Source organism: Macrosteles quadrilineatus, unplaced genomic scaffold, assembly GCF_028750875.1.
Source record: "Macrosteles quadrilineatus isolate MER2022 unplaced genomic scaffold, UCM_ALF_1.0 Scaffold_9__3_contigs__length_116548681, whole genome shotgun sequence".
In the NCBI taxonomy this organism is placed as follows: Eukaryota; Metazoa; Arthropoda; class Insecta; order Hemiptera; family Cicadellidae; genus Macrosteles; species Macrosteles quadrilineatus.
The window spans coordinates 30,062,938-30,084,707 of NW_026542602.1; the positions used below are offsets into that span (position 1 = coordinate 30,062,938).

At 34.5% G+C, this 21,770-nt stretch overlaps 2 protein-coding genes across 3 annotated transcripts in view; both read left to right on the forward strand.

The window, feature by feature from the left end:
• Positions 1-21,770, forward strand: part of LOC129004447 (uncharacterized protein K02A2.6-like) — a 156,792-nt gene that overhangs the window by 92,251 nt on the left and 42,771 nt on the right. The gene's annotated exons all lie outside the window — the stretch shown is intronic.
• LOC129004453 (protein CREG1-like) lies at positions 1,850-19,577 on the forward strand. 2 transcript variants are annotated; one of them, XM_054433049.1, is made up of 6 exons: positions 1,850-1,967; positions 7,726-7,908; positions 9,347-9,501; positions 9,775-9,894; positions 15,298-15,379; positions 17,342-19,577. In XM_054433049.1, the coding sequence occupies exons 2-6, from the start codon at positions 7,737-7,739 to the stop codon at positions 17,449-17,451; spliced, it is 639 nt and encodes a 212-aa protein (XP_054289024.1). In that variant the 5' UTR covers positions 1,850-1,967; positions 7,726-7,736; the 3' UTR covers positions 17,452-19,577. The 2 variants fall into 2 exon arrangements, with proteins under 2 accessions (XP_054289024.1, XP_054289025.1); XM_054433050.1 differs by lacking the exon at positions 1,850-1,967 and adding an exon at positions 7,508-7,571.

Below are 21,770 nucleotides of genomic sequence, written 5' to 3' on the forward strand. Positions count from 1 at the left end.
AATTGTGATCGAGAAGACATTTACGTAGCCAAATTAAATTAAACCCCTCAAGAAAGCAAGAGACAAATATTATCCTGTGACCTAATGCACGGCACCCTCTAACTCCAGGCCGTGGCCTGGTAGAATTGGCAACATCGCAAGTGGTTTTGTTTAGTGACAGACGTCCCATAAGATAACATGGCAGACAGGTGACTTCAGCCACAGCCACCTCAGGTGGCTGTGCTTCAGCTCATTAATTCTCACTTTATTGATTTAAATTTAAATCTATGAACATAAATTTATTAAAATATTGAACATTAAACATACAGAATTGAAACCCGAAACAATATGAAATAAAAAAATCTATATCTGTACATTTAAAGCGGAGTCAATATTGTCATAGTCCAGTAACCAATCTTTCGTAAATACACAAATACCATTAGCTGCTTCTAAACAAAACTGCTGTTACAACACTACTTGCGACGTTGCCACTTCGAAGGCCGTGGCCTGGGGCCCTATTTTTGAAATGGTTGACAGTTGAGTCAATCGTCAGCACTCAACTCAACCAACAACATGATTTGGTATTTTTGAAACCCAACAGTTGGGAAGCGAGTTGGGAATCACTAGTTGAGAGACTCGTGGTGGAAATGTAGAGCATACGACCGTCAAAAATTCAGATGACGTCATTTTGAACCAATCACAATGCAGAGTTCTTGCGGACTTCGATTTAACCTCTTCTTACTCTAAAATTTGGCAGCTTATCTCAATCTGCCATATTTCGAGACACTGAGGTAAACTGTCAACTCCGTTCTTGAGAAATTGAGATTGAGGTTATGTCTTGCTTAATCTTAGTGATTGCAAAGTACCTTAACTTAAGTAATTAACTAAAGTAAACTAAATAAAGTAATAAACTTAAGTATAAAAAATAAAATTTACTATGGATGTTTGTTTTAGGGTGTAGCTAATTATAAGTTTAGGCATAGGCTGCACTTTACTTTAGGTCCTACACTCATCCTAAATACATTATTATTTGCTTTCTTCGTCTCTATTTCGGAACACATCACCTTATTTTAGTTTCCTTCATCGGTTTGTTTTATGTTATTTTTAATTGTTTTTTATTTAGGTTAAAGCGGCTATTTGCCATTGCACTGAAAGCATATCGTAACTTAAATTAATTTGATCCCTTCATTAGGTGAATGGTATTGAATCAAACTATGATAATTGTTTCTCTCTACCACAATCTTAAAACCTTAAATCATAGGTCTAATAACAATAATTATCTTATAATAAGTTCAATTAGTATGCCTAGTCTATTTCAAACATTCCAACAAGAATAAAACCCTTGATTAAATAGTCTAGTATTGACACAGTAAATAAAATTAAAATGCGATTATTCTACAGAAAACAATTGCATAATTGGGTGCTAATACATTGACAACAAATACATAACCTCTAAATCGCAATTCGTAAATTAAAGCAATAACAAAACAATATGGCGTCGTCTCAAAAAGAGTAATTTTTTGCCGAAAGAGAGGAAGAATAAAGTGCAGTCAACCTCCACTCAACAGCTCGATAGGTGTTGAGTAGTTTTGGTTGTATAAGTCCACCGTCAACCGTTTCAAAAATACGAAACTATTGGAAATAGAATGACTCGACACTCAACTCAACAGTCAACCATTTCAAAAATAGGGCCCCTGGAGTTAAAGGCGGCTGTGCCTAATGACGCAAGTTCAAATAATGTGGCTACATGGTAGTTCAACCAAGCCAGCTTTTTACAAGCGAACAAGAGAGAAAGAAAGAATACTGAAAGTTATCATATCAATGTCATAGAAATAAAATAACAATAACACTATCCTATCCTTATCAATACTAGACAATACTTATCATCTAAACTTAACCTGAGTAACCTGACCACCTATTCTTGTGGCAATATGCAATAATTGTAACAGTTAAGTGTAAAATAGTAAGAAACATACTTGAAACTATAAGTAAGTACAATCTTGGTAAATATTTGTTACTACGGGAATTTACAAATCAGGCAAAACAATTATTCTGACACTCTAGCCTGAGGTTATTACTTTAGAGTCTAGACTAGGCCTACATTTAAGTTATAAAGATAAGTTCGGCCTAAGTAATGTTTGTAGTTACTGAGAATATTTATATCAAATAGATCAAAGATGAATACCAATTCGTGATATTTATTTACCGGTACCGGTTCTATAGGTGCCTTCAAACAAATTTTTAATTTTGATAGCCTAAGTTAGGCCTATCTTACTTTACAGTTTTTATCTCCTGAATCCCTAAATATACCATTATTTTTCACTGCTAATGAATATTTCTAAAGATATTGGGGTACAACATTACAATAAACAAGATGGGACGGATAACATTGATGAATATTTCTCAAGATATCGCCGTAAAAATATACAACATTACAATAAACAAGGTAGGATGAGTGACATTCAATTAACTGTGGGTTAACCAACGATCACATAAGACCAATATAGGCTTGAGCACGCCTATCTAACTTTCAGCAGGTGAAGCCAGGTCCGCCATCTTACTGTAGGTTAGAAGCGCTAGATGTCGATGAAAACGGCACCAAAACTCAATGTTCCGCTTCAAAATAACTCGACATTAAGCCTACTTAGACTAAAGGTAAATCGTTGAAACATCGTATGAATGATATCAATAAGTCTAAGTTAGGGCACTATTGGTTCCAATAAAAAGCTTAAAAGTTAATATTTTCTTTTTTAAATCTTCAAATAAAGTCGGTACTTGTAAATGAGTTATATTAAAATACTGTATGACATGAAAAAGTGCGTCGGCTGCTACTTTTTTTAGCGAATTTCCCTATAGGGAAGTAGCTATTACCGTAGGTCTCATGGTAAGACCTAGGCCCGGGACCGACTTACTTTTCCATTTTGATGTCCCCAGAGGCCAAAAACACCATTCGTTCAAATTTTTATATATGTATATAATATATCTATAAGTTATATATATATGTGTCCATCCGCACGATAACTTGAGTAATTTTTGTCCGATTTTGATAACAATTTTTATGAAGGTGTATGAACGAGTTCGCGAACCAGCATGATCAGACTATGGAACGGGGGTTTACGGGGGTAAAAATAGGTTTTTCCCATTTTTCACCCAAAAAACATATAGCAATTTCTTTCCAAACCATTTTGTAGAGCTTAAAAAAACAAATAATTTAGTATATTGAAGTGTTATTATGCGCCTAATGGTTACGGAGAAAATTCAAAAAAAAATTTAAATTTTAAATTCCCATGTTATTCTTATGGAGAACAAGTAAACTGTTGTAGTTTGCTTGTTTATGAACACATTTTGATAAAATTTGGAAAATGTTTTTATTTCTTACTAACTATTAACATAAAAAAAAAACAGTTTTACCCTCCCTGTTGCAGCAAACCTAATTACTTGTTAAACTAATTCTATTTAAATCTATAGGCCTACTATTATATAAAAATCTAATGGTGTCTGTCTGTATGTGTGTTACTAATAGGTGCAAAAACTACTGAACCAACTGGGCTTACATTTAAAAAAAATATAGCTTCCATACCAAGGACCATTATAGGACTATTCACATTTCGATACTGACCGAATGCTTTGCCCCTTTGGCTTTAAAAGTTCTGAGGTGAACATTTTAAAAGTAAATATTGATTGGTCTCCATGGCTGTGATGAGAACACTAACAATGTTTGTTTACATTTGCTTTGACATTTAAATTTAAACAACAAGAAGAACTGCTAAACTGCAAATTTCACAATTTCAGACAGCTGATACAAAGAAATTAAATATAATATTTTCCATAACTATGAGGTAGGTTTATTTTAATCTAACCTTTTATCATGGATTATTTATTCTAAAACTATGTCAATGATTATACAAAAAAAAAAAAAAGATTCTATAACCGTTGCTGTATCAACTCCGGCTCTGCTTTGTATTTTTTAAAAGCGTCTAAGTTATGAAAATAATGTTATTGATATGTTTTCATGGAAACAGTATGCAAACTACAATGTATAGATGTTTTGTATGAATTTGGAGGCTACTTTGAATAAATTCTAACTGCTTAACATGTGTTGGATTAACAACTTGCACATGTTTACTTAATGGTAAGTGTGAAAATGTAAAGGCAATGGACGATAGAACCGATTAAAAGAACTGGTTTATTAAGTTGTTTGTTGATGTTTTTGTAGAGTAGAATCAGAGATGCAATGAAACATATACTGTATTTGCTATTATATTTTTTAGTCCTTGATGCTTTGATAATCATAAAAAGATTAAAATGTTTCTATTTTGTGTCCTCTTCCCGTTGCAAAGCACGGGTTTAACAGCTAGTAGGAAATAAATGTTATATATTTAAGTAGACAATTTAGTGTAAATCCAATCAGGCAAATGGAAATTTGCTTAGTCAGCAGGTTTGCTGCGGCGGGGGTATTTATTTTTTGGTCAGGTAGGTAAGTTTAAGTTAAAAAACGGTGGATTTTGTAGCTAAAGAGTTTAATTTTTTGGATCATATTTTTTTTTTATTTTTAGCTGGTGCAGTTTGGCTGTAATTTAAATTGTAATATAGGGGCTACCCGCCGCGCCGCGTTGCGTCATGCGGGCAGATTCTGCCTACAACCTTACTTGTAATACAGTTTAGATAGCCTACTCAAGTTTGGAGCTAAGCCTATAGGCCTACAGAAAAGATACTAAAATAATTAGAAAAACACGGAGTAGGCTACATATAAATGTTCTTCGTTTTATTTTTTGCATTCATATAAAAATTAATATTTTTTAGCTCTTTCAAAAAAATTCATATGCCAGTCAGAATATAAAGGAGAGTTGTATAGCCTAGGCTAAAGAGTTTCAGAAACTATCTTGTGAAAATTTGTAGGTACATTGTAAACCAAACGCCAGAACTTTATCAAACTTTAATACGATATAGATACTTATATTATAAATTAATTTGTACCGTAGCTTTTCAGAATTGTTTTTCCCCCAAAAAGTTTTTGTTGTTAATTATACAAACTAACTTTTTCTAAGAAACGGTTAACGCTAGAAAACAAATTAAAAGCATTTTGAAGGTCATTGTGTTAGTAATAAAAATTACAATATAAAGGCGTATTGTCACGGATATCTTTGCTATAAACTAACATTTAATTAGTTGCGTCCGCTATTAGGGCTCATCACAGCCAGCAGCCGCCATCTTAGTGAAGATTGGTGAAAAATACTGGCTTCAAGCCACGGCCAACATGCTCCATCTATTGGTCTTATGTGATCGTTGGGGTTAACTAAGCCTACCGCTGATTGTTTTCAACCACAAGACAAGCAACTGGAAGTAACAACTTTTGAACTTTATTAACTCACTCTGGTTCTGTCATCCGCAATAGGCATAGTGACGTAATTTTACTTCACTACAACTAGAACACAAAACAAAAATACTCATAGTCATATTCATACTGTTAGGCTGTATGCCTACCACAGACAATAGACCATTAACTGTAATTGGTTCTATGGTCTGTGGCTGTACGAACAACAGGATTTGTTGCTTGAAATAAGCTTGAAATACCAAAGGCAGTACTTGATGTTGGTAGAAGGGGGTTTTCTTACTTCGGGCCGGCTCAGTACAGTCTTCCATGATCGCTGATCGCAGCAAAATCGTGAACACTTCCCGTAGTCATGGATGAAACATTAGGCCTATCATAATCTGCCGTGATTGCAACCAAACCTATGACATCATCATCGTCTCCTGCATTCACGGCCCAATCCCTAATATCTCCCGTGACCCGTGGTGACGGGGAAAAAAATTTTTCCGTAATTGCGGCAAAATCATAGATAGCCTAGGCAGATATCTCTTGCGGAAAAAGAAACGTCATTATCATCTTCCGCAATCGCGGCAAAATTCTGAACAACTCCTGCGGCCGCAGAGACATTGCCATCGTCGCCCGCAGGGAAATGCTCTCATCAATAGGCCTATCTGCGATCGAGGCAAAAGCTTAGGCCTAATCTTTCAATTTCATGAGCGTGATCCTCGTGGACATGAAAGCTTTTATTTTTAATTGGGCATAATTCATTGTATTGAGTACTGAGAAAATTGGCACAAGCTTGATTTTCTGACTTTGTGCTTGATCTCTCAAGCTTGTAGGCCAGGCTCTGCTTGGCTCGTAAATCGACATTATATAATAATCAACAGTTTCCAAAGCAAACTGATTTAGAATTGATCTGATTTGGCCCGAGGCCCATAGGTAGGTAAGCAACATTTTTTACATGACTCAAAGTAAACAAATCTAAAGTGCAGCCTCCTAATGTAGTAAGAAATGAAATTAAATGAAAATCCTTCTTCAGAATCATGAAAGAATGGAATTACTGTATTTATTAGCTAGTGCCCTAGCCACCCAGGTTAATTTGCCGATTTGATCGTAAAAAAATTGTCAAGTTCATTTAGTTGAATCAGCATAAAAGGCTCCCTCTGGTGTGACCTGGCAGGGGCTCGGAGGATTAACATTAATATAATAATAATAATAATAATATCTTTATTGCCGTGAAACAAATATAAAATTGCATGGCATCCGTCAACATTTAATACAGGCATAACAAGCGACAGCAAAACAAATAAATACAACAGCATAAAACAATTAATAATACAAATGAGAAATATTTTATCTTCCTAGGCCGGGGGCCACATTGGTTCTAAATACGGCGCCTTCACACAGTCCACGAGGACAGTTGATGCAACCTGCATGACTGATGACAATTCTTTTACTTAGGTTGGTAGAGAATTTCTATCAACCGGTCAAGTAATAGTGTCAGTTAAGCTGCTGTAAACTACTTTGTCCTAGAGCTCTTACTGGTTTTAACAAATTTTCGTCATAAAAAAGTATGGTGATTCTCATATAAATATTGTTATGCCCGTGTTGCTGAGCCTGTCACACAATCACAGGCCCATGTCCCAGTAAAATTTCCTGAAAAATCCTGGTCAAGGCTCACGGGCTACCAAGATGATCATAACTGAGACTCAACAACAACAGAAAATCAATTTACATAGAATGAAATATTTTAAAAAGAAATATATGGAACAAAAATGTCATCCAAAAATACCTAATTGTAGAGTCTCCGTGGAACTGTACCTTAAAGTTAGAAGTAGATATCTAATTTTTGTATCTAAATTTGAAATTTATAAACTTAAATAATCGGAAAGAAAAAAATGTTTATCAGTGTAAGCGTTAGACTCAGTTAACAAACTGGTTTTCATTGGCAATTTTTTTCATCCAACTAGGCTAATAGAGATCGGCGTTCTTAAGTAATTGTTTTAACATGTAAAAAGTCTCTGAAATAAATGTAAATTTTATCTTATACATAGCAGAAATTCTCTCCATTAATAAATATTGACGTTTAGTTATTTCATTTTTGAGACTAAACTTTCACTTTGTAAGGTGGGTTTCAAACTTCATTTCAATGAATTTGGAATTGAGATTATGTAAATCCAAACCTCAAAGATTTAGAAGTAGTCATTGTTTTACCATCTTGCTTGTGGTCTCTTAGATTTAGCCTAGAATCAAGATTATTTTATCTATCTGAACAACACAGGTTATTATTCTTTTTTGTGGTATTTATTTTTCTTGTAACTATAGCTATTTTTAATTGACTTAGCACATGTCTTACTTTGAAAACTTAAATCAACATTTTTTTTCAAAGCCATATTTTACTGACTCATAGCCAAAGCTTTCTTATTTCTTTTCAGAAATAAGTACGATGTGTCTGAAGTTCGTAGTTGTTGGACTTCTATTTTTGTGTGGTACCACTAGTTTGGGAATCCAAGTAGTGGATATGAATCATGAATCATCCAATGTTAAATCACATACTCCAGATCCTCCTCCTAAAAATGAGACAGCTCGAATGGCTCGTTACATTGTACATTATTCTGGTAAGAAATGTATTTAAATAGATCTTCCAAGAAAAATCAGTGCTATGATTAGTGTGGTAGGTTAGCGAATTGATCTAGCATTTCAGGTTATTCTAGCTACAGACAAAAATATTACTGCTAACGAGATAAGACAACATAATTTATTGGAAAATTTCTCAATTCAAGATCCTTAATAAGGAAGAATTTTTAATTTTCTTAGTATTATTATGACTACTATAAAGATTCCAAAACTGTTGTTTTTACGGAATGAAATTACTGTATTTGTTTGAAACAAAACTTATATTTGACATCCAAACAAGGATTTTTTTTGTGTTCCTATAGAAGGCCAATTTTGCTTTTTTGTCTTTAGAAAAAAACATGTCCAATTTTTGTGCCAGGCCTACATATTTTGAGTCTTCTCTACCTGTTCCGTGCATGATATAATTTACCCTTCTTATATTAGCTGGGTATAAATGGTTATAGTGCTATCCAACGATTTATTTAGTCTAACTGGATCGCGCCCTGGCACGCGAATACCGTGCCTCAAATTGTGGAAATCGAGTGCACCACAGCATTGAAGTAGTGTTGTAATCACAGACATATATCATGCAGTAAAGCTCGTGACATCTAAGCTGGTACTTGGCCGATCGCTACTAGTATCTAGTTCAAAAACATTATATCCTGTCATGCCGGTTGCATCAACTGTCCTCGCGACCCATATGAAGGTGCTCAAGTACATAATACAAGGGGAGTAAACCATGTGAGGCAGCGGAAATCCCTACCTCCCTCCTACACTGCCCGCGCTAGGCCAAGTGCCAGCTTAGATTTCACGAGATGTACTCATAGGGTTGCCACTAGCCATGAAAACCTTGAATTATGCCTGAATTTCTGTATTGTAACCATGAAAAAACATGAATTATGCATGAATTTTTCATTGGACCATGAATTTCCAAAATCATAAGTAGCCTAATGATACAACCTATACCATTAAATTTGCCAAATAAAATATTTCTCATACACAAAGAGAAATATCTCTTCTTCTTTGTCTTATGAAGAAGTTACAATGCTACTTCAATGCCATGGGCCACCCTGTTACCCACGAGTGGTGGAGGGGGAGCAGTGCGGCTGTGGCAAACGTCACTGACCTACCAGCCGAGCGCGATCTAATTAGACTATATATCGATGGCGCCTTCTTTATGAGCAGCCTTTGGTTTGATCCTGAGAAAAGATAATTGTATTTTGATGGTTTAACAGTTTAAAACTAAACCCATCTATCCTTGAACATAGGGATGTTGATTAATCATCCTGGTTAAACAAACAGATCATCTTAGTTAGGTACAGTACTAGTTTAGTAAAAAAGCTACAAAGAGCAACCAATCTATTCATATTCACTGTCAAATACATACATATAGTACATCCTTGTCTTAGTGAAATGGTTGAGTGATTTACATGTTTCCAGATTGGTGTGCGTTGGCTCACATTTCTCATCACTCCAACACCTCAGGTTTTCCCGTGGCAAGGGTTTATTCCACCGCAGATGGATTCTACGACACGACTACAGGCATGCCTTACTTTTATGTCAGCAAGATGGATGCTCACATCAATGACTTAGATGTATGGGGTACATGAGAAATTAATTGACTAATCAATTTAATATGTCACTGAGAATAAATTTTTGGTTTTTATAGAGGTAATTTTCACTGTTGCGAAGAATATAAATTTTAATGTAAATCGTTGAACTATTTGTATTATTAAGTGTTTTAAATAGGCCTTCTTTATGTTTTGGCAGGAAAGGAAACCCCTCTTGTTTCCAAGCGACCCTATACCCTAACCCTACATTTAGCTACCTAATTGGCCTTGCTTTATTTTTGTATTTTGTTGCTTCAGACGGATAGCAAGTGTTCGGTGACCATGTCTCTAGCTGAGGGGAATTATTGTCGCAAGGAAAGTCTTGACCCTGAAGATCCTCGCTGTGCTCAAGTTATTCTCACTGGCAAGTTTATCTTTGTAAGTTGATACAGTAATCTTTGTTACCTACTCTATACAAACTGATAGTGAGATTTACTACTGAAATAATGAATTTATTTTCTCTTTTACAAACATTTTACAATTTGTACAATCAGTTACAGAAAATCAAATACATTGATTAGTTTATCTTACTAATATTATAAATGTGAAAGTTTGTGTGTTTGTTTGTTTGTTTGAAGTTCAATCACGCATAAACCACTGGACGGATTGGGCTGAAATTTGGCATGATGATAGCTCACATTCCCGATTAACATATAGGCATATTCTTACCTCAAAAATCCTTTCGGGCTCCGCCCCAGTGGCTCTGTAGTTTCCCATGTCAACCTTATGAGTATTCATATTTAAAGGGAATTAAAATATTTAGTCAGCTGTTTCAACTAAAGAAGTGGGTTCTATGATATACAAAAGCATTAAAAAGTTTTAAGATTTACCAACAGGGTGCAGCACAATATATTTTTTTTTTTTGTTGCTAAGCAGTAACAAAAAACTGTGATACGCAATGAGAACTGTCAAAGTAGGATTATTTATGATTATGTTTATGTTTTTGATGTCATAAATAATTTGTGATTTTTTTGTGAATTCGTAATATTTTTATTTTATTGTTTAGGTGAAGTGGTAGAACATTATGGCTATGGTAGATGTGTAATACCATTAGTATACCGTAAATTTAAAGAAGCAAATTTTATCAAACTTTTCCTCCCCATTGCAAACGCAAAGTTTGAGTATAACTGCAATAAGCATGTTAAACTAATATGCCAGCCCCGTACGAAGGACGGGTACTCTGCTAGTAATTTTATAACATTGACACTTAGAGTTAGATCAAATTAGTGATTTATGCTACAGTAGACTCCCTCTTATCCAGACTCCTCGGGAACGAGGTCAGTCCGGATAACGGTTTTTCCGGTTGAACCGACGTCCCAAAAACTCGTTAAAACGGACCATTTAAATGCATACTGTATAAGCCAATAATGATTATTACGTATTTAGACATGTGATCACTGGTTTCAAATCGTTCCCACGAGAACATTCATCGTTTCAGTACCGCCCAATTCCTTCCGATGTAGTCCGGTTAAACCAATGTACTGATAAAAATTGTCCGGTTAAAGAGATGTCATTTCCGCCGAGTGTAGTCCGGTTAAGAAGGATCGGTTGGTTAGGCCATGTGGAGAGAATGCCTCAAGGAAGACAGCCCAAAGAACTATTGTGCCAGAACATGGAAGGGACTAGGAGAAGGGGTAGGCCGAGAAGAAGATGGCTTGATGAAGTGAACCGGTTAAACCTGATGACCTGAGGATGTTGAGAGTGAGGAATTGGAAAGAGATGGTGCAAGATCGAGGCGATTGGAGGCGAATTGTAGCAGAAGCCAAAGGCTACCAAGGCCTGTAGAGCTGCGGAAGTAAATAAGTAAGTAAGTAGTCCGGTTTAACCGTTGACCGGTTAAAAGGTGTCCGGATAAGAGAGAGTCTACTGTACATACAAAAGATCAAGTATAGGGCCTCCTATGCATGTTTAGAGGTTCCATTTTAAGTTTTTAAATAAACAAAAAAAATCAGTGTTCAAAAATGATCCTTCGTACGGGGTTGGCAAAAAAGTATAAAATGCTTATTGCAGTTATACTCGATCTTTGCGTTTGCAATATGAGAAAACACGGTATGAGAAAATTTGCTTCCTCAAATTTACGGTATGCAATGGTATTACACATCTATTATAGCCATAATGTTCTACCACTTCACCTACACAATAGAGAAAGATTGATTATTAAAAATTCGCAAAATATCACAAATTATTCATTTAAAAACATAATCACAGTTTTTTGTTGCTGCTTAGGTCAAATTAGCTGTTTTCATAAATAATGAAAAAAAATAGTGCTGCACCCTGTTGGTAAATCTTATACATTTTTAATGATTTTGTATCATAGAACCAACTCTTTTAGTTGAAACAGCTGGCTAAATTCTTTAATTCCTTTAAAACATGAACACTCATAAGGTTAACATGGGGAACTGCAGAGCCACTGGGGCGGAGCCCGAAAGGATTTTTGAGATAAGAATATGCCTATATGTTAATCGGGAATGTGAGCTATCATCATGCCAAATTTCATCCCAATCCGACCAGTATTTTTCGCGTTTACTTGTCACAAACATACATCCAAACTTTCTCATCTTACTATTATTATAAATTTGAAATCACGCATTAACTACTGGACGGATTGGGCTGAAATTTGGCATGATGATAGCTCACATTCCCGATTAACATATAGGCATATTCTTATCTCAAAAATCCTTTCGGCTCCGCCCCAGTGGCTCTGTAGTTCCCCATGTTAACCTTATGAGTATTCATATTTAAAGGGAATTAAAGAATTTAGTCAGCTGTTACAACTAAAAAAGTTGGTTCTATGATATGCAAAAGCATTAAAAAGTGATAAGATTTACCAAAAGAGAGCAGCACTATTATTTTGTTTGCATTTATGAGAACAGCTAATTTGAACTAAGCAGCAACAAAAAAACTGTGATACGCAATGAGAACTATCAAAGTAGGATTGTTAACAGCTATGTTTATGTTATTAATTTCATGAATGATTAGTGACAATTTGCAAATTTTTAATAATTCAGTTTTTTCTATTGTTTAGGTGAAGTGGTAGAACATTGTGGCTATGGTAGATGTGTAATACCATAGTATACCGTAAATTTAAAGAACCAAATTTTATCAAGCTGTCTCCTCCCCCATTGCAAACGCAAAGCTTGAGCACACTGCAATAAGCATTTCATACTTATATGCCAACCCCGTACGAAGGACGGCACTCTGCTAGTTTATAATATTAGTAGGATAAGAAAACCTAATCTCACTCAAAAACAAATATTCAGCTTAGTAGTATAAAAAATAACACATCTGTTCAGTTTTAACAATCAGAAGGCCTATATACTCTATACTGTGTAAATGTTGCTGAAAGTCAAATATCTGAAGTAACATTGGTACCAAAATTATAGTGTAGAGTGAAAATTTAAAAACGTACGTTTTCAGGAAAAGCACTTTTAAAATTTTTTGTTCCGTTTTTTGAAACTTTTTTAATTTTTTTAATTTCATTGACATTTGAAGTTTCATAAAATGTCCATGGTAACGCAATATCTTTGGTGATTTTTTATTAATGGAGCATCTTTGATGGAAAAACACGAAACTTTGTCACGACCATCACGGACATAAAACTGAATATTAAAAATAGTTAATATTATTTTTGTAACTATGTTTTGCTATTAATTAATTTACTTTTATGGCCATCATACAATAAACAGCTCACTAAGCTTTTGATATATATGGTCTTTCTAGAAAAAAATTAAAAAACTCAAAAAGTTGAAAAAAGCCAATAAAATCTTTTTTAAGTTTGAATAACTCCGAAAAAACTTACCTGAGACCCGAAAAATCGTTATGTTTTTATAGAGGTGTACTTCTTTTGTATATAAAACATTGAAATATGATGATATTTTAATTTTTGAAATTTTTATGATAGAAATCATCAACGTGATGGTCAGGGACAAGCGGTACGGTCATGAATAAAATCTTTAAAATAAAATCTTTTTTAAGTTTGAATAACTCCGAAAAAACTTACCTGAGACCCGAAAAATCGTTATGTTTTTATAGAGGTGTACTTCTTTTGTATATAAAACATTGAAATATGATGATATTTTAATTTTTGAAATTTTTATGATAGAAATCATCAACGTGATGGTCAGGGACAAGCGGTACGGTCATGAATTGTCTGGAAAAATTTAAATCTTTGTAAACAATCCTTCAATTATACTGTTAGTTATAATAAAAATATGTGTTTCAATTGAACTAAACTGTTCAATTTACAATGATATTTAAGTTATTGTCACGACCAAACACAGTATAATCCATAAGGCTGGATTGGTCGTGAAAAAACCCGCGATGGTCGTGAAACTTTGGTCGTGACATTACGTGTTATTTGGCTCTGTTCTGGCGGTAGCCCTGAACCTCATGTTCGAGGATACAAAGTGGACTTCTAGGTTAATGAAGCAATGGAAATATCATATCAACAAAAATTAACCCCACGTCTACTTCATCAAATGACGTATGGTCATGGACACACCAAAATTACAAAAAACACAAAATTACCTTTATTAATCTTGTAACTACTTCTTTCAACACAAAACGACCGGCACAAAAAACTTGACGTACACCCCGAACTAGTCTCTAAAACGAACTGAAGCAATCGACGCCAGGCTTGCCACTGTCGTGCTCCAAAGTTGAAAATTTTTCCCAAATGGTCGTGACGCCAAATCGAGGGACAGACTTATTTTGTCATGGTAGTCAGTTTGCAATGACACTAAAATTATAATATGCTCCTTTTTTGTAAGTTTAATAACTATTGATGACATAAAAATATGGCTTTATATATTTCGGCATGAATAATTATTCTAAAAACAGCGTGAAAGTTGGAAAATGTACCCTAGGGACACGTCATGGTCGTGAATTTCGAGACTTTAAAAATACGAAAAAAATACCTAGAACCTGTTTAAAACCAAATAAATGTGTGTAACATGTTGCCCCCGTCCCAAAAAATATTAAAATACATAATAATAAACTACAAATCCAGTATCTACAAAGTAAAAGGCCAGGGACATGAAAACGTACGTTTTTAAATTTTCACTCTGTAACTAAATTCCTGGATTCTAATGAAGCCAAACACTCCAATTACATTGCTGTAATATAATATTGTTCATTGTTTTTGGTATTGATTTTACTTAAGCACCTGGCAGCACGTATCACTCCTGGACCTTAAGCAACAGTTCAATAATATTTTGGAACTCATTATTATCATATCATGATTATTTTTTATACCTTCAACAAAAGAACCCTTTAACTAACAGAACCACTGTTAACTGATATTCCCTGATTGACAATTAATTAAAAGCCTAAAGTGATTTCTTTCTCAATTTTGCTAGATAGAATAAGGTATCTAGACATATGTAAGCCTATTTTCCGTACGACAACCTTACAAATGGTGTTTTGTAGCATAAATGATTTGGTTGCATATGTGTCCGTTAACATGATAACTCAGCAAGAGTTATCCGATTTTGATGAAATTTTATATAAACGTGTAAACCTACATTTATTTTAACGAGTTCGCTAGCCAGCATGATCGGACTATGGGAATAGGAACGATTGGGGAGTTTTATGGGGTAAAAATGGATTTTTCCCATTTTTGACCAAAAAAAAACATAAAATTTAGCAATTTCTTTCAAAACCGTTTTGTAGGGTTAAAAAAAAACAAATAATTTAGTATATTGGAACGTCATGTGCTTAATTGTTTAGAAGAAAATTCTATAGATTTAGTTTGTTATTCTCATGTAACTGTTGTGCTTTTAGCTCGATCCTAGCAGTAAAGAGTGGCAATTAGCCAAAGCCTACCTTTTTCAACGTCACCCAGTCATGAGCTCTTGGCCAGAAGGTAAGACCTTGCTAATAGATAAATGTATTTTTTTAGAATACACAGTGTTGGGAAGTAGCATTAGCTGTAGCTACACTACTTTTAGCTTTAGCTGTAGCTAGCTACATTTTTAAAGTAGTTGTAGCGGAATTTTAGCTACTTTTCTCGCTACATTAACATTGGTTGAGATAGTGATTTTTATCACAACCTTACGTGAAACAACCTTTTTCAAACTGAGATTTTCAAGAAAATTAGGCCTACTTTCTTGGCTTCATACAGCTGGTCACAGTCGTTCATTACCTATTACAACGTTGCGTGGATATGGAGGCCATTATCTTAGTGTTATCCACATTTTTGGCTCTCAATTCCTACTCTATGATTACTGTCAGATAAAATAAAATCGCTAGATGCAGACGACGTTTGAAAGTTACCGGTGACAAGAGAAGCTATTGAATGCTTGCAAGTGAATGACAGGGAAATTAGTAATCAATTTAGTTTATTGTATCAATTTAGTTTAAACTTGGGTTTTAATGGAAACCAACACTAAACATTAGAATAATGAGAAAGCTGGTCTATCAACCTTTGCTTCAGCTGTTGATTGTGGTTTATCATCACAAGCCCTTCTTTGGTTAGATTACAAAGATTTTCTAAATGAACGAAGAGGAAATTTCCTGATGAGATTCAAGATATGCCTAGAATACATAATAATTGTAACAAAAAAATCTCCATATAACATGAAACTTGCATTGAAAAAGTAGCATACAGTAGTTTGCTCCTGCTAACAGCTCTTGTCAAGGACTATTCCTAGGCTATGCTATTGGATTAATATGAATACCAAGTTCAATTAATAGGAATATATCTGTTTAGTCCTTGTAAGAACAAGTCTACTATAGCCAACTTGTTACAAAGCCAAGTATGCCTAAATTTTATTTTTACTTAACAATTTTCATTATGTTTAAATTAAAAGCCGATTTCAGGATAGGTTGCTGAATACTGTTTTCTGCACCAACGTTTGTTGAAGCACAATTTGTTGACCTATGCATAATGACAAAGGACGATTTATTGACATTGAAAAGTGTTATTCATAGAACAAGTAACATATTACTATGGTTAAAAGTTATAGCAATGTAGTTTTTAACATTAAAAATAAAGAAAGGCAATAAACTCTAATTTCAGTGGGCTAGGCTCTGTAACACGAAAAAGTATTTTTAAATAATCGTTTTACAGTTTTATTGTTTTTAATAGTTGATAAAAGACATCTATAAATGAATGTATTTTAAAGAAATGAAATGGGCTTTTAAAATATAGTTTGGTTGCATGTCCTTTGAACTTAATGAAATTTACATATAAGATGCTTAAAAATAATGCAATATTTAAAAATAAGTAATAAATATGATGGAACACCCAACTAACTTATTTTGGTTCTGCTGTTGTAATGTTAGGTTTATGTAGTTGCAATTAATTTTACATTTACCTAATGTGCTTGGAATAAAAGTAACGTCTTTGGAAAAGAAGCTAAAATTGTAGCTACATTTTAAAAGTAGCTACCCCAACACCGAGAATACATATATTTTGTGTGTGCATTACTCTTGGGTTACAATACCTGAAGGCATGTAACAGATTGCAAATTATCTTTTTATTTGATTCACATTCTTTAAGTTGGTAAAAAAGCAAATACAATCTACATAATAATATGTAACATAGTAACATGTACATAGTATGTAATCTATACAGTATAATACAATCTACATATCAAACAAAATCAACATCTATACTATATCTGGTCTATTAGGACGGCAAATCTATTAGTGAGTATATTTAATCTATGGCTTTGTTTATATGATTTTATTTTCTCCACCAGTTGATAGCTGTGGTGTAAAAACATCAATTCAATAACATGCACAATCCAGGTAATATTCACAATCCATTAATCAAAACGTTTTAACATTCTTTAGACTGATTTGATATGTTAAAAAATTTCAGAACACCACTGGCAAGTTGGGAAATTGAAGATTGGCCAAATCCAAGTAGCAGACAACTTTGGGGGTAGCGCCTACCCGTCCGTCAAGGACTACTTTGATGCTCTACCATAACTCAGTAAAAATATTGAATTAGGTTTTATATTCAATAGTATATTATTCTCACAGTGTGATCATAGTACTTAAAAACATTATGGTTATGGAAAATTGGCGCTCCCGCCAAGGTAAACTTCATTCTGTAATTTGATTTTTTTGTGGTCTCAGTTAGCAACCGCTGTATAAAACCAATAATATTTCATTTATTTGAATTTAGCTGTATTAGAAGTATTTGGATGTAGAAAATGTGCTTAAGAGGGTTCGCAGGAGGTATTAAATGTTTGTACGATCATTTTCATGGCGTAGGCTGATAACTGTTGTTAATTTGACCAAGGTAGGGCAATTTTGCGTCAGAATAATTTTGTGACTGGACAAGAAAGATTATCCAACTAATAAGGACTTTTTAATTGTACGATCTGCAAGCAAAGTTCCTCCAATTCAATCTCTGTCACGATGGAATCTGATGAACACCCGCTGCTGACAGATATGTACCAAATTCTCACGCTTTTATTGATACCATAACCAGAGTAATTGTCTGGGGTTGGAACCAGGTAGAATAGTAGTTGATTAACACGCTCGCTGCAGAGCGCTAGATACCGGGACGGCGCCAGGAGTGAACTGGTGCTCGCTGCTGCGTAACATTGCCGCTGATACACTAAATTACAGTAAAAACAAAAGTAGTAATACTGGATAGCAATGTTCTGCAATAAAACTGGCTTTGGACATAGTACCAAGCGATTCTGATAAATAGCATACTACCCAGGTTGCAGTCGGTAAAGTAGTGTCGCTATCTTTCTTGATAGCAAGATAAATTGCTATCCATTCAATTAAAAAAAAAAATCAATTTAATAATCCATTCAGGAAAGAGGTGGGACAAAGACCTGTTCTATACGTCCCTGGTGGTGATTTTGGGAAACTATATTTTTTACTGTCAGAAAAGTACGTCCCCACGAGCTGCAAAGAAATATAGGACGCTCGTGACCCCACTGAAGTCCGTAGCAGCGAACGTGTTATTGAACACGGCTTTGGTCTCAGATTTAAAGTTGCTCGCTGCAAACTTTAAATTACAGACAGCTCTTCTATATTTTTATACATATCAGTTCAAGCCTACATTTTACATGATTTGTGATACTTTTAAAAATCTGACTATAAATTTGAACAGATTTATTTTATTTTTTTAAGTAAGTTGAGATCTAGCCTACATGAAATATGTTGTGGAATTTTTGGTAGTTATAAGGCCAAATAAACAAAGTGTATTACATTAATTAAGTAAACAGCTATTGTTAAAGGTTGACTTTGATTTAAATGATAAACCAACACTAGTTGTACAGTAAGCGCAAGCAGTCTGGGCGCGCGGTTCTGTCTCTACTAGCCGTCCTGTGTACAGGTAACCCATTCCCTCCACCTTGCCTAGCCATGAAGACAGCTGAACAACCCCAGAGCCATGTGGGCCAGATGGTTTTGGAAATGAGCAATAAACACTCCCCCCTACCCCCCGGGCCCTAGCGTGGCTGCGCGCCCAGACTTAATGTGACTTCTGTAGTTTATTGCTAATTGTGAATTATATACATCTCCTGAGCTACCAAAAAATCTAACAGTTCACTACAGCCTTATATATTGCAGAGTCCTTTTGTAGCCTACTATATTTATTTAAGTTGTTATATGTACAATTACAAAACATAGCCATCCTTGGTTACTGAATCTGCATGGGATATAGAGTGAAAGAAGTACTGTAGTGCAATTATTTATGTTACTTTGTTAAGATTGTATTGTGTTATAGATTATGGGTTGTAGTATTGCTTCGTTCGGGTATTTGTTTACAATACATAAGTGTTTTGAATCAGGTTGTCTAATTTAAATTTTCCATCCATGACATGCAATTTTGGATTGTAAAAAAAATTATTCACTAAAACATGAAAGTACAGTACCTAATAAAAACATACATTATAACCAAATTTCTTATTGTTGCCAAATTTGTAAATTTCATCCAGAAGAGCTTTCTTTGGCTCCTTCAGTTGTGTATTGTTTTATGTTCACATGCTGTAAATTGTTTGTTTTATTAGATCGAAAAGGATTCTTCATTTTATAATAGTTACCATGACCTGATCGAATATGTTAAGACTGAATATATTTTATATTTATTAGTTTCTACTGTTTCTTTTCAAATCCTCTCCTACCCTTAGTATAATCATACTAAATGTGAAAGTTTGTGTATTTGTTTGTTTGAAGTTCAATCACACATTAACTATTGGTCGGATCAGGTTGAAATTTGGCATGATGATAGCTTACATTTCTGATTACCTTATAGACATATTCTTATCACAAAAATCCTTTCGGGCTCCGCCCCAGTAGCTCTGGAGTTTCCTACGTTAACCTTATGAGTATTCATATTTAAAAGGAATAAAAGAATTTAGTCAGTTGTTTCAACTAAACCAGTTGGTTCTTAGATATTCTATACCATTATAAGTACATAATATGGTTTACCAACAGGGTGCAGCACTATTAATTTTTTTTTTAATTTTATGACAACAGCTAATTTGAACTAAGCAGCAACAAAAAGCTGTGATACACAATAAAGATTGTCAAAGTGCTTAGTGTTTAAATATTAATTAAACTAAAAACATATACGTAGTTTTTAATTTAATTAATAATTTGCGATATTGTGCAAATATTTTATAATTAATAAATTTTATTTTAAATTATATTCATTCCAGTTTTTCATGAAGATTTGATAATTTACTTTTAGCGAATTTCCCTATAGGGAAGTAGCTATTACCGTAGGTGGCATGGTAAGACCTAGCCCCGGGACTGATTTACTTTTCCATTTTTATGTCCCCAGAGGCCAAAAACACCATTCGTGCAAATTTTTGTATGTAGGCCTATAATACGTCCGTGAACGCGATAACTAGAGTAATTTTTGTCCGATCTTGATGAAACTTGGTCTGAAGGCGTAAGGCGGGATAAACTTGAATGAGTTTGCAAACCAGCATGATTAGGAAGCATAAGCTTTTATGGGGTAAAAAATTGTTTTTCTTACTTTTGACCCTCAAATCACAAAATTTCCCGATTTATCTCTAGACCTTTTTAAAGATTGTAAAAAAATTAGTATATAATCAAAGTGTTTTTGTGTGGTTAACGGAGAAAATCTAAAAAAATTATAAATTTAAAATTCCCATGTTATTCTTATGGAGAATTATTATTGTAAAATGTTGTATTTTGCTAATTTATTGATATATTTGGATCAAATTTATTTATTTTATATACTAAGCTTTTAATATTTTAATAAAAACACATTTTATTAGTTTCCTTGTAGCAGCAAACCTAGGTACTCATTAAACCTAATGTTACACTTGACTCCCTCTTATACGGACTCCTCAAGACCAAGGCCAGTCCAGATAACGGTTTTTCTGGTTAAACTGATGTCCCCAAAAACTCATTAAAACAGACCGTTTAAATGCATACTGTATACAGTATTTGACTTAAATTTAGGAGAGTATTGTAATTATACTGTAATAGATACAACTTCCGAATCGGAGAGGTGTGGAGGGGTAGCAAGCAGTGGGGAGACTGCTGTTGCGGTGTTGCCACGTTGTTAGTCGCAGTGAGCGGGAACTGCCACTTCCTCACAGAATATGCGCGCCAGCACCAGCTTACAACGCACGCAACGTTACACTGTGTGCTGTGCTGTAATTTTGTGTTATCTGTTGATAGTTAGAGAACATCTGCTGATAGGGAAGTGTTGTAAACAGAACAGCGAAGAAGTACAGAAAAATTGTTCCAAAATAAATTATTCCCTATGTTTGGAACACTCTTTGATATTTACTGACTTCTGGTGAGAAACAACATTTCTGTTGTAAACCCAAAATATACTGTGAAATACACATGTGACGACTATTCCAACATCAAAACGATTTTTTTAGCTTAGGGGACTTCAGACTTCTAAACCCTCGCGGACAGTATACTGTACCACAGCCACCTGTACTCGAAGTAGTCACTGTCATAACACTGGAGGAACTGCACATGTGCGTGCGGGCGTGGAGATACAGTGCGATATGGCAACAGCGCCTGTTGCTATGGAAACCGCGTCAGGCTCTCCTTGCTCTTTTTGGTCAGGTAGTCAACCTGGCAGTTCTCCCTCTTACTCGAACGTCAGATCGCCCCACCACGCCGATACGGAAGTTGTATCTATTCAAGTATAGACACGTGATCACTGGTCTCAAATCTTTCCCACGAGAAGTCATTTCAATACCGCCCACTTGGCCACTTCCTGTCGATCTAATCCGGTTAAAAAGTGTCCGGATAAGAGGGAGTCTACTGTATTTAAATAGATTTGATTA

Excerpts from the sequence above, each read along its gene's own strand:
- LOC129004453 (XM_054433049.1), top strand. The coding sequence starts at position 7,737 with ATGTGTCTGAAGTTCGTAGTTGTTGGACTTCTATTTTTGTGTGGTACC. Across the intron at positions 9,502-9,774 it reads CTCACATCAATGACTTAGAT|ACGGATAGCAAGTGTTCGGT; the intron begins GTATGGGGTACA and ends TTGTTGCTTCAG. Across the intron at positions 15,380-17,341 it reads CATGAGCTCTTGGCCAGAAG|AACACCACTGGCAAGTTGGG; the intron begins GTAAGACCTTGC and ends AAAAAATTTCAG.